Here is a 13,512-nt window from a genome sequence, read left to right as displayed (position 1 = left end):
GGTGGAAGGGCCGAGAGCGATGGTACGGATGTCAGGTGTCATGGTGAGCGAGATTCGCGAGAGGCAGGCGCGCACAAAGTCTAGCTCGCCGGCGGCGGAAATGGTCACGCGGTGGGCGACGGGGATATCAATACCCCCGCGCCCGAGGGTGTCCGCAACCGAGGCAACGGGGCGGAGACAATGCGAGTAGGCTGCGGGCAGGGCCGCATATAGGGGGCCCATGGAGCTCCAGGAGTCATGCCAGAGAGAGGTCGAGCGCCCGTCACGGGGGTCCACCCTAGTAATAGAGCGGTAAAGTGGGAGAAGCGCCTGAAAGCACCTCCAAGCGGGCGTGGCCGGATGGGGGTGGTCGCCGAGGTAGCTCCACCTAGTCCAAGGGGAGTCTCGCCCAGAGAAGAGACCATGCAGGACCTTCAGCTGGAGTCATGTGTTCTGAAGGCCAAGATCCGTTACGCCGAGGACACCTTCGGACCGTAGCCGGCAGACATAGTCCCAGGCAACCTGGCAGTCGCCCCCAGAGCATTTCTCCTTTTCCTTCCAGAACATCGCCCGCCGCGGCTTGTCCATCTTCGCGAGGGTCCCTCTTGGGATAGGTAGGACGGACATTTCGAATGACGGTAGGGCGGACAAGACCGCATTAGTGAGCGTGAGACGCCCGCCAATGGGGAGTAGGGACGTACACCATCCAGTGATGCGCTTGGAGATCTTGACTGACAGGAATTCCAGCGCCGACGCGGGGAGTTTGTGGTCCGACAGGGGTAGCCCCAAGTAAGTTTGGGGGAAGGACGAGACGGGGCAGCCCAAAATGCTGGCAAGATCGGTGGCAAGGTCGTCCGGGACCCCACCAACAGGGACGAAGGTGCTCTTGTGGAAGTTGATGTGGAGGCCAGTTGCTTGGGAGAAGAGGTCGAGGATCTTTTTGAGGCGGCAGACCTGTGAGCGCTTGGCCCGCAGGATCAGCAGGGTGTCGTCTGCGTATTGGATAACGGGGCATGGGAGGTCGTCCACCAGAGGGTGCAGCAGGGACTCTTCGGAGCTTTCCATGGCAATGAGACACGGGAGCAAGTCGGCGACGGCGAGGTACGGGGACGGGGACAGCGGGTCTCCTTGGCGCAGCCCGTTCTTACAGGAGATCCATCGTCCGGGGGAACGCGGTCCGTCCAGTGGTAAGAATAGCAGAAATCCAAGACCGGAAAAGAGTCCCAATGCCGCGAGCATCCATGATGGCGTCTAAAGCAGTCCAGTTGACGGAGTCGAATGCCTTTTTAAAGTCAAGCTTGAGCACAACTGCAGGGGTTTTACGGGTATGACAGCTCTGAATCACATCTGCAGCATATAGGAAGTTGTCGACTATGTTTCGCCCTTTGACGAACCCCGATTGTTCAAAAGAGATAATCCGTTCAATGTATTGCTGGAGCCTTGTCGTGAGGATCCTAGTGACAATCTTCATAACGCAGTTCTGGAGCGAGATGGGGCGGAAACCGTCAGCGGTGAGCACCTCTTCTTCCTTGGGGATGAGGGTGATAAAGGCCCGGTTGAGGCCGTCGAGGGGGGCCACCCCATCATAGTAAATTGTATTTAAAAAGTAATTGCACGCCACCACACATGGAAGTGCAATAGATGGTTAGCATACCTTGAATGTCCCGCATTGAACATTAGTAGACCATCATTGTCAGAATACAGGACGGATGGCCAATCCTGCCTCCATATGCACATCAGAGTTTATCACCTAGAGCTTTTACAGACAATCCGTATTTATTACATTTTGAAAATGAGGTGGAAAGACTAAGACTAGTCATAGTGTGGAGTAACATAGAGTTTACTATTCTATGTTACTACCTTCATAGTGGAGAGTAACATATGTGTGGTGTCATGCAAACTAATATTTGTTATATTGTAGACTCATGTTGTCTTGAAAAGTGTGATGTTATGGTAACATAGCTAGTTACCACCTCACTTTCTTTCATCATTTATTATCATGACATGTCACCAAAACGTCTTGAAACGTGTGATGTTACTACCTATGTTACTCCCACTATGAGTAGTCTAAAGCGAACATGGAACTTTAGCTGACAAAGAGCATATGGATGCGTGGAGCTCCCTGATACCTATTTCTTCCATGAAATCCTGTACATGCAGTAGACGACAGCAAGATGACACAACCTGGTAGCAAAACCTGCAGCGATCTGTAGTGAATAGATTGAATAATATTGTTGGAAATTGTAATCATACCCACGCGAATGAACAGAAACAATGGACACCTGAACTTATAAGATGGCTATTGAATTAGGGGACAAAAAAAATCAGAAACGAAACTAATATTTAGATATCTGGGAAACATGCGATGAGCTATCTATCTAGACATACGCACCATAGCACATCAACTACAAAATATTAAACACAACTTACGATAAGTATCTTCTACCAGTTGACGGATCAAACCTTTATCTTAGCTACAAAGTGCCATGCCCATTGTTATCAGTTTCGAACCTCAATGAAAATCAACAACTTTTAAGCAGAGATGAGAACAGAGAGAAAGAGGGATATGACCTTACTCCTCCACGAGATTATTTCACCACCATGCCCTTCATCTTCCCCTGCATGTACTGCAAAATCAACATAATCTCCATGAGATTATTTCACCACCATGCCCTCTTCGTCTTCATTGGATCTTCATGTGTCCAAATGATTCGCCAATATTCAGTACAGTCGACACCTCGTCGTAAGCATGGAGGCAGGGGGCATGCCGGCCGCCATGTCTAAAGGCAGGTAGTGCTTCGATCCAGCCACTGCACCGCCCACGGATGCCGAAAAGCAGGGGCCATCCTCGACTGAAATCCGCCTCCATTCTGCTGCTGACGCCGACAACCCATCGCTTCTATCCTCGTCGTGTTTGTCCTCTCAAGGAGCTAGCCCGCAGTGGAAAGGAAGATGGTGGTGAACATTTGGTAGCACATGGGGGCCATGTGGTGACGCAGATGCAGGATAGGATGGCAGCAGCAAAGATAGGGCCGGCGGGGATGGCCACGAGGCGGAGTAGGATGGCGGCTGCAGCGGAGATAGGGACGACAGGGATTGGCACACCTCCCATCCAGGAAACTGGGTGAGGACTTCCCCAAATCGGGATGGGCAAGTAGAGGCAGGGGAAATTAGGATGTGGGCAGAAGAACTGCCACGATAGGTTTTTCCAGGGATAACGGGGAAGAAAAGAAAAGGGCATGCCGATGCTCCGCCCAAACCTGCCCCACAATGCGCCGAACATGAGCACCGGCCAAAGCCCAAAATGAATGCCACCTCCAAGGAAGAGAATATGATCCAAGGAAAATAATCCTCCTCCATGGCGTCGATGGCATCAACTGACACGTGTTCATGTTATACACCTCGCAGCCAAGTAAACCCTTACCATAACCGTGAATAGTGCGACCATGACGACCCTCAGAGGTAGCAGCAGCATGTAAACCCTGAAGCAGTCCAGTATAATCCCGCCCATCAGTAACACCCTAGGTATGGACCAGAAAAAGTCTAGAACCATCAGGAGCTCGTGCTAACCACCAGGAGCCAAGATTGTATGGACCTTATTCATCAAGTTCTGGCGGAATAGGTGTCGTGCTGATCAACAAAGAACCTTGCAAAGGAAAGCACAACTTGAAGTCAGTTCGGCAAAACTTGATTAGTTGATTACATACATGAATAATGATACTAGCTAAAATACTTCCTCCGATCCATATTAATTGACTCAACTGGATGTGTCTAGCTAGATATGCACAAACTAATTGATTCAACTTTGTCTAGCTAGACGCACTCGCTAGAGAAAGCTGAGTCAAGTTGATTTGGATCGGAGGGAGTACTTTATTTTGACTCAAAGGCATATCGCTGCTGATTTTGATTGAATATAGAGGGGGAAAGGTATAGGCGTGACAGAAAATTGCACAACAAAAAGAAAAGGGCTAAAACTAAATCTGAAACTAGCAGCTAATAGCGAAAACACATCATATGAGATGAGAAAAATTACCCCAAGAAAGATGATTCCATGCATAAACTTCGCATGCCTGAGTTATAGAAAATACAATACCCTTGTGGATGATTGCATCGGAGTAGCCGAACGTTATGAACTGGTTGTCAAGAACTATCTATCTACTAGAAGCACAGTGAAGGACTGCAATTACCACGTTAAAGATGGCAAGAATAGAGAAACTTGTATAATTTGAAGCAGTTGTTGAAACTCGGCAAATAGCTATCTTCAGTAGTTGAAGATGTTGATCATTAGACTCGAACACAAGTTTATCCGGGGTGGATTCAAATTCATGTATTAGTGGTAGAGGAATCCAGCGACCAGTGTACACATTGACAAGCTCCCAATTCCAGGGGAAGCCAGGAAGGGCGATCCAATCTCCATTCGCGTCTGCCCACATGCCCGTACCATCATCTGGAATCACGGCATCGGAAGAGATCCTATCCAGCGGCGTCAGTTGGCACAAGGTACCCTTCTGCTCTTTCGCATCCTGCTGCTTGCCCTTCTGCTCACCCTGCTGCTTGAAGTTGACGTGGGAGAAGGGATTGTGCATGGGCGGTACCTCACTTTGGTGAGTATGAAGAACACAGGGCATGCCAAACGGCTGAGATGCAGGCAGAGCTACACTTTGTGTTGTTGAATCATGATAAAACTTGCATGAACCGACGAGGCTCACGGCGGTGATGACATCGCATCGGGATGCGATTTCTTCAAGGGGGTCATCAGGAAACACCCAAGAACTGCCACTCTCATTGATCGATCTCACCATTGGAAGGATGCGGTAAAGTGGGTGTGGGGTGTGGGAGTGGGACGCTGGCGTTTGGGTATGAGGTATTGGAGGACAGGGCAAGCGGCAGCTGGTAGAGCGATATGGATAAAAGTCCACTACTCCTACTAGTACCATCAAACAAGTGGCTCGAGATGATCCGAAAAAGGCATGGTGGCGGTGGTTGATGTCTACGCACGCTTCTATTCCTGTAGACAGTGTTGGGCCTCCAAGAGCAGAGGTTTGTAGAATAGCAGCAAGTTTCCCTTAAGTGAATCTCCCAAGGTTTATCGAACTCAGGGAGGTAGAGGTCAAAGATAACCCTCTCAAGCAACCCTGCAATTAAGATACAAGAAGTCTCTTGTGTCCCCAACACACCTAATACACTTGTCAGATGTATAGGTGCACTAGTTCGGCGAAGAGATAGTGAAATACAAGTAATACGGATGATTATAAGTAGTAATTGCAATCTGAAATAAAAATGGCAGCAAGCGAACATGTAGCAGAACTTGTTGGAAACGGTGTTTCAATGCTTAGAAACAAGGCCTAGGGATCATACTTTCACTAGTGGACACTCTCAACAATGATCACATAATTGAATAAATAAATGCTACTCTCAAACACTCTCTTGTTGGATAACAAACACCATTCATTGTGTAGGGCTGCAAAAGCACACCTCAAGCCGGAGTAAACAAGCTCCACAACGTCATAAAGGAATCACACACGATGCGCACATTGTCACCATCACACCGTGGAGAGTGACTCCGGAGTTCATATTAAAGTAACCTCTAGAGTGCATAATAGACAAGAGTAACATCTACATATTCAACTAGATTACAAAGCTCATGATCACATAAAGATCACACCACGGGAGAGAGAGAGATGAACCACATAGCTACCGGTAGAGCCCTCAGCCTCGGGGGAGAACTACTCCCTCCTCATCATGGGAGGCAGCAGCGGCGATGAAGATGGCGGTGGTGTCGATGGAGATGACTCCGGGGGCAATTCCCCGTCCCGGCGGCGTGCCGGAACAGAGATTCTGTCCCCCAAAACTTGTTGTCGATGGCGGCAGCGCTGCGGAACTCTTCGTCAAATATGGCTCTCAGTGATAGGGTTTTCGCGTCGGGAGGATTATATAGGCGAAGGGGCAGAGTCGGGGGAGCCAGGAGGCTCCCTCCCCATATGTCGGCACGGGGGGCCCCACAGCCGCGCCGCCCTATGGTGTGGGCCCCCTGCTGCCCTTCCTCGACTCTTCTTCGGTCTTCTGGAACACTCCGTGGAAAATAGGGCCGTGGGCTTTTGTTTCGTCCAATTCCGAGAATATTCGTAAACTAACTTTTCTGGAATCAAAAACAGCAGAAAATAGGAACTGGCACTGCGGCATCTTGTTAATAGGTTAGTCTCAGAAAATGCATAAAACATTATAAAGTGTGAGTAAAACATGTAGGTATTGTCATAAAACTAGCATGGAACATAAGAAATTATAGATACGTTGGAGACGTATCAAGCATCCCCAAGCTTAGTTCCTACTCGCCCTCGAGTAGGTAAACGATAAAAATAATAATTTCTGAAGTGACATGCTACCAACATAATCTTGATCAACACTATTGTAAAGCATATGAGATGAATGAAGTGACCCAAAGCAATGGTATATAGTTTGCTAACAAAAAGATAATGACTAAACAACTGAATCATATAGCAAAAACTTTTCATGAATAGTACTTTCAAGACAAGCATAAAAAATTCTTGCATAAGAGTTAACTCATAAAGCAATAGATTCTTAATAAGAGGTTTTGAAACAACACAAAGGAAGATTTAAGTTTCAGCAATTGCTTTCAACTTTCAACATGCATATCTCATGGACAATTGTCAACACAAAGTAATATAATAAGTGCAATAAGTAAGCATGTAAGAATCAGTGCACACAGTTGACACAAATGTTTGCTTCTAAGATAGAAAGAAGTAGGTAAACTGACTCAACATAAAGTAAAAGTAAGACCCTTCGCAGAGGGAAGCAGGGATTAAATCATGTGCTAGAGCTTTTTATTTTGAAAACATGGAAACAATTGTGTCAACGGTAGTAATAATTCATATGGGTTATGTATAAAACTTCCTATAAGTTGCAAGCCTCATGCATCGAATACTAATAGTGCCCGCACCTTGTCCTAATTAGATCGGATTTCCATGGATTATCATTGCATTACATATGTTTCAACCAAGTGTCACAAAGGGGTACCTCTATGCCACCTATACAAAGGTCCAAGGAGATAAATCACATTAGATTTCTTGATTTTGATAGATCTCAACTTGAGGACATCCATACCGGGACAACATAGAAAACAGATAATGGACTCCTCTTTTATGCTTTAAGCATTCAACGACAGATAATATTCTCATAAGAGATTTGAGGATTAATGTCCAAGCTGAAACTTCCACCATGATACATGGCTTTGGTTGGCGGCCCAATGTTCTTCTCTAACAATATGCATACTCAAACCATTTAAATCATGGAAAATCTCCCTTACTTCAGACAAGACGAACATGCATAGCAACTCACATGATATTCAACAAAGGTGTGACAGGTTGATGGCGTCCCCAGATAACATGGTTACCACTCAACAAGCAACTTATAAGAACTAAGATACACAGGCGACATATTCCTTACCACAATAGTTTTTTATGCTACTTTCCCATGAGCTATGTATTGCAAAAACAAGGAATGAATTTTTGAAAGGTAGCACATGAAGTATTTACTTGGAATGGCAGAAAAATACCACATAGTAGGTAGTTATGGTGGACACAAATGGCATAGGTTTTGGCTCAAGGTTTTGGATGCACGAGAATTATTCCCTCTCAGTACAAGGCTTTGGCTAGCAAGGTTGTTTGAAGCAAACACAAGTATAAACCGGTACAGCAAAACTTACATAAGAACATATTGCAAGCATTATAAGACTCTACACTGTCTTTCTTGTTGTTCAAACACTTTTACCAGAAAATATCTAGACCTTAGAGAGACCAATCATTCAAACCAAATTTCAACAAGCTCTACGGTAGTTCTCCACTAATAGATTTAAACTACATGATGCAAGAGCTTAAACATGATCTACTTGAGAGCTCAAAACAATTGCCAAGTATCAAATTATTCAAGACAATATACCAATTACCACATGAAGCATTTTCTGTTTCCAAAAAAATAACAATAAGTGCTGCGGCTTTCAGCTTTCGCCATGAACATGAAAAATAAACGAAGAACACAAGTGTTCAAATGAAAAAGCGGAGCGTATCTCTATCCCACACAAGCATGTTAGGATCCGATTTTATTCAGAGAATGAAAATAATAAAATGAAAATAAAAGCACACAGACGCTCCAAGTAAAGCACATAAGATGTGACGGAATTAAAATATAGTTTCACTAGAGGCGACCTGATAAGTTTTGATGAAGAAGGGGATGCCTTGGGCATCCCCAAAATTAGACGCTTGAGTCTTCTTGAAATATGCAGGGATGAACCACGGGGGTATCCTCAAGCTTAGACTTTTCACTCTTCTTGATCATATTATATCATCCTCCTCTCTTGATCCTTGAAAACTTCCTTCACACTAAACTCAAAGCAATATCATTAGAGGGTTAGTGCATAATACAAAATTCACATATTCAGCAAGGACACAATCATTCTCAACACTTCTGGACATTACCCAAGGCTACTGAAATTTAATGGAGCAAATAAATCCACTCAAACACAGTAAAAGAGGCAATGCGAAATAAAAGGCAGAATCTGTCAAAACAGAACAGTCCGTAAAGACAAATTTTTTCGAGAACTTAACTTGCTCAGATGGAAAAGCTCTAGTTGAACGAAAGTTGCGTACATATCTGAGGATTAATCATGAATTTTTTCAGCATTTTACGAGTTTTCTACAGAGAGGAAAGCTCAAATTCGTGACAGCTAAAAATCTGTTTCTGCGCAGAAATCCAAATCTAGTATCAACTTTTCTATCAAAGACTTTACTTGGCACAACCATGCAAGAAAATAAAGATACAAAGGTATTGCTACAGTAGTAACAAACACCTTGACTCAAATATAAAACAAAAATTGCAGAAATAAAATAATGGGTTGTCTCCCATAAGCGCTTTTCTTTAACGCCTTTCAGCTAGGCGCAGTGATTTTTAAAAGATGCTGACACAAGAAATAAGAGTTGAAGCAAAGAGAGCATCAAAAAGCAAGTATGAAACACTTTTAAGTCTAACCCTCTTCCTATGAAAAATAATCTTGTAAGGGTACAAGTACTGAAAGCACAAAGCAACAAGCATAGAAAGGCAACACAAACGCAACTTCATGATTCTCAACATAAAGAGGGGAAACTTAATATTATTAAGATGCATATAACCATGTTTACCTCTCTCATAATAACTTTCAGTAGCATCATTGATGAAATCCACAATATAACCATCACTTAAAACATTCTTATCATGGTTCATATGCATAAAAGTATCATTATTTTGGGCATAAGAAAAACTCTTCTCATTAATAGTAATTGGAGCAGGATCATTATCAAGAATTTGAACATGGTAAACAAGTTGCATACTAAGGGGATGGTTTTTGGAAATCCCATCATAACTATGAAAAGTTTCATAAGGATAATTATAACTTGTGTCATAGCCATCTCTATAACGATTATCTAATCCCGAAGATATAATATCATCATTTTCACTAAAAGTAAAGGTCTCAAATATAGGATCTTCAAGCACAACATCCCCAAGCTTAAAGCTTTCAATATCATCGTTTGAGGGAACATGGATAGTGCTAACATCATTACTTTCATAATCGGTACCAAAGAGATTTTCAGTATCAAAAGTAGTGTGCTCTTCCAAATCATGATCACTAATATAGGTAAAGGGCATAGGAAGATCATTGTACTCAGATTCATTATCATAATAATCATTAGGAGCAACATACTTACGGTTACCTATCGTTATCTCATACACGCGGGGATATGTCGTTACCTCTTTCTTTTTATTCCCCCTCTTCTTCTTCTTCTTCTTCTTCTTCTTCTTCTTCTTCTCCGTTCCCTTCTTCTTCTTCTTCTTTTCCTCTTTAGGAGGGAGAGGCTTGAAAGGAAGCTTCTCCACATAACCTGGTCTATTATTACAAACAATAGAAGAAACTTGGGAGGATACCTCTCTTTCATTAATAAGAACAAAACACATATTAGTCCTGTCATATTTTGGTAAAGTCCCATCCTTTATAACACTTTGTATGTAGGTGTTGGCATGGCAATTATTAACACAATAGAGATAACATACATGCAACACACTATTCATATCAAGATCACTCATATCTAACAAAGAAATTTTTCTTGATAACTCTTCACACCCCAAAAATAAAGTAAGTTCATCATGCTGATTAGGAGTGATTTCATCATCACAATACAAATTTGCAGCACTCATGAGGTTCGAATTATCATTGGAGGAGCATTGAAAATTAAAATGACCCACTCTATGGCAAAGTTCACAAATAAAAGGATAGAGGGCACAAACTTTTTCACCAATATCATCTAGAGCCCTAGACCACTTTCTAGTTTTTTCATTCCTGTGATGGATACAATATTCTTCTTCAATTTTATTCTTTTCACAAGGTCTATGAACTCCACAAAAATTAACATGCTTATAGGAAATAGCATTTTCAGAAGTTTGAGCATGTTCATTGCAATCATTAATAATAGTTTCATCCTTCATGCTGATGTCTTTAAAAGGTTCATGATACATGTACCAATTTTCTTTAGGAACATTAATATGATAAGCAAAGGCTCTATAGCAATCGACCATAATTTGAGGATCAAGACCCTATTTAGCACTAAGCTCTTGAAAATCAGCAGTTTGAGCGAAAGACTTAATGCAATCATACTCGTAGTTTATACCTGATTCTTTACCTTTGTCATTATCCCAATTTTCAGTATTCCTTTGAATTTCTTCGAGAAGATTCCACTTAGCTTCAACCTACTTGCTTGTGAAAGATCCCTCCAAACCGGCATCGAGATAGTCCTTGTGGTGTCCTGAAAGCCTTGCATAAAAATTATTAATAATAACATTACCGGGGAGCTCATGAATGGGACATTTGAGCATTAGTGACTTCAATCTCCCCCATGCTTGGGAAATACTCTCTCCATCGCGAGGTTAAAAGTTATAAATGTAATTCCTATCAACATGCACTTCATGAGGAGGATAAAATTTAGAATAAAAGAGAGGTACAATTTCCTCCCAACCAATAGATCGACCATTCTTCAGCATCCTATACCATTCCGCAGCTCTGCCCTTCAGAGATATAGAGAATAGCTTCCTCTTAACTTGGTCCTTTGAAATACCTGCACTCTTGAACAACTCGCATAATTCATGTATAAAGAGTAAATGATCACTAGGATGGACAGTCCCATCTCCAAAATAGCAATTGTTCATAGCAAGTTTAACAATTTTCGTAGGTATCTTGAAAGGAATACTTTCAGTAGGTGGATTTAAAATATCACAAGCATCATTAGAGTTATCGCATATGGGAGATAAAGTATTATCAGAGCAAATTTTCTCCCCTAAAGCTGGGAAGCTAAAAAGATCATAAAAACTAGCTTCCCCAAGCTTAGACTTTTCCATATCATTAGCAGTAATTGCGTTCATACTAATAACATTGCTACTAGCATGCAAATAAGGTTCCATAGGTTTTTTAATTTTCGCATCAAACAATTCATGTCTTAACTCAGGAAAAAGATTAAAAAGCTCACTAAATTTGTTGTTGTTTTCCATTATGCCTAACTAGTGAAAAATAAAAACAAGAAACAAAAAGATGCAATTGCAGAATCTAAAGGAAATAACTTCGAGCACTCACACACCGGCAACAGTGTTAGGAAATAGCTTAGTAGTCGGAGGATGTGAATACCTTTACCTTACCTCCTCGGCAACGGCGCCAGAAAAGTAGCTTGATGTCTACGCACGCTTCTATTCCTGTAGACAGTGTTGGGCCTCCAAGAGCAGAGGTTTGTAGAACAGCAGCAAGTTTCCCTTAAGTGAATCACCCACGGTTTATCGAACTCAGGGAGCTAGAGGTCAAAGATATCCCTCTCAAGCAACCCTGCAATTAAGATACAAGAAGTCTCTTGTGTCCCCAACACACCTAATACACTTGTCAGATGTATAGGTGCACTAGTTTGGCGAAAAGATATTGAAATACAAGTAATACGGATGATTATAAGTAGTAATTGCAATCTGAAATAAAAATGGCAGCAAGCGAACATGTAGCAGAACTTGTTGGAAACGGTGTTTCAATGCTTAGAAACAAGGCCTAGGGATCATACTTTCACTAGTGGACACTCTCAACAATGATCACATAATTGAATAAATAAATGCTACTCTCAAACACTCTCTTGTTGGATAACAAACACCATTCATTGTGTAGGGCTGCAAAAGCACACCTCAAGCCGGAGTAAACAAGCTCCACAACATCATAAAGGAATCACACACGATGCGCACACTGTCACCATCACACCGTGGAGAGTGACTCCGGAGTTCATATTAAAGTAACCTCTAGAGTGCATAATAGACAAGAGTAACATCTACATATTCAACTAGATTACAAAGCTCATGATCACATAAAGATCACACCATGGGAGAGAGAGATGAACCACATAGCTACCAGTAGAGCCCTCAGCCTCGGGGGAGAACTACTCCCTCCTCATCATGGGAGTCAGCAGCGGCGATGAAGATGGCGGTGGTGTCGATGGAGATGACTCCGGGGGCAATTCCCCGTCCCGGCGGCGTGCCGGAACAGAGATTCTGTCCCCCGAAACTTGTTGTCGATGGCGGCGGCGCTGCGGAACTCTTCGTGGAATATGGCTCTCGGTGATAGGGTTTTCACGTCGGGAGGATTATATAGGCGAAGGGGCAGAGCCGGGGGAGCCAGGAGGCTCCCTCCCCATATGTCGGCGCGGGGGGCCCCACAGCCGCACCGCCCTATGGTGTGGGCCCCATGCTGCCCTTCCTCGACTCTTCTTCGGTCTTCTGGAACACTCCGTGGAAAATAGGGCCGTGGGCTTTTGTTTCGTCCAATTCCGAGAATATTCGTAAACTAACTTTTCTGGAATCAAAAACAGCAGAAAATAGGAACTGGCACTGCGGCATCTTGTTAATAGGTTAGTCCCAGAAAATGCATAAAAACATTATAAAGTGTGAGTAAAACATGTAGGTATTGTCATAAAACTAGCATGGAACATAAGAAATTATAGATACGTTGGAGACGTATCAGTGGTGCAGGGGCTACTGGTGTAGGCGGGGTCGCTAGATAAGATGGAGATGAAGAAGACGGAGAGGCAGACAAAAAAACAATGTGAATTGAAATCAATATACGAGTACTACAGGCGTTCCTTCTCTCTCTGGTCTCTTCTGCACTTCTTGCACCTGTCGTGAAGGCGTGTGACCCGAGAAGAAGCTAATGTATTGTATAGCTGTCGTTGCACGCCGTGGAGCTGTATTTTGTCTCGTCAAATCAGCTCTGGATAGTTTCAGCAGAGAAAAGATCCTTTGCCATCATCATGATATAAGCGAATGTTACCATGGGCCCACAGCAGTGCACATTCATCTTGTACTACCATATACTGCTCTATATGTTGCACAAACCACCACTTTGACTTTTTTTTGCAGTTTCCACCATGTGGTGGTCTAATATGTTGCAAATTTCACAACTTGGTTATCTAATCA

At 43.2% G+C, this 13,512-nt stretch overlaps 1 protein-coding gene across 1 annotated transcript; it reads right to left on the bottom strand.

The window, feature by feature from the left end:
- Positions 1-423: 423 nt before the first annotated feature.
- LOC139835506 (uncharacterized) lies at positions 424-1,044 on the bottom strand. The gene has a single exon (XM_071825363.1). It carries the CDS (start codon positions 1,042-1,044, stop codon positions 424-426), a length of 621 nt encoding a protein of 206 aa, XP_071681464.1.
- Positions 1,045-13,512: the final 12,468 nt, after the last annotated feature.

The sequence above is a fragment of the Lolium perenne genome, chromosome 2 (genome assembly GCF_019359855.2).
Source record: "Lolium perenne isolate Kyuss_39 chromosome 2, Kyuss_2.0, whole genome shotgun sequence".
Classification (NCBI taxonomy): domain Eukaryota; kingdom Viridiplantae; phylum Streptophyta; class Magnoliopsida; order Poales; family Poaceae; genus Lolium; species Lolium perenne.
This window is presented reverse-complemented; position numbering and strand designations above follow the sequence as displayed.

Bases quoted from the DNA above. Each gene is read 5' to 3' on its own strand.
- LOC139835506 (XM_071825363.1), bottom strand. From the start codon at position 1,044: ATGGAAAGCTCCGAAGAGTCCCTGCTGCACCCTCTGGTGGACGACCTC.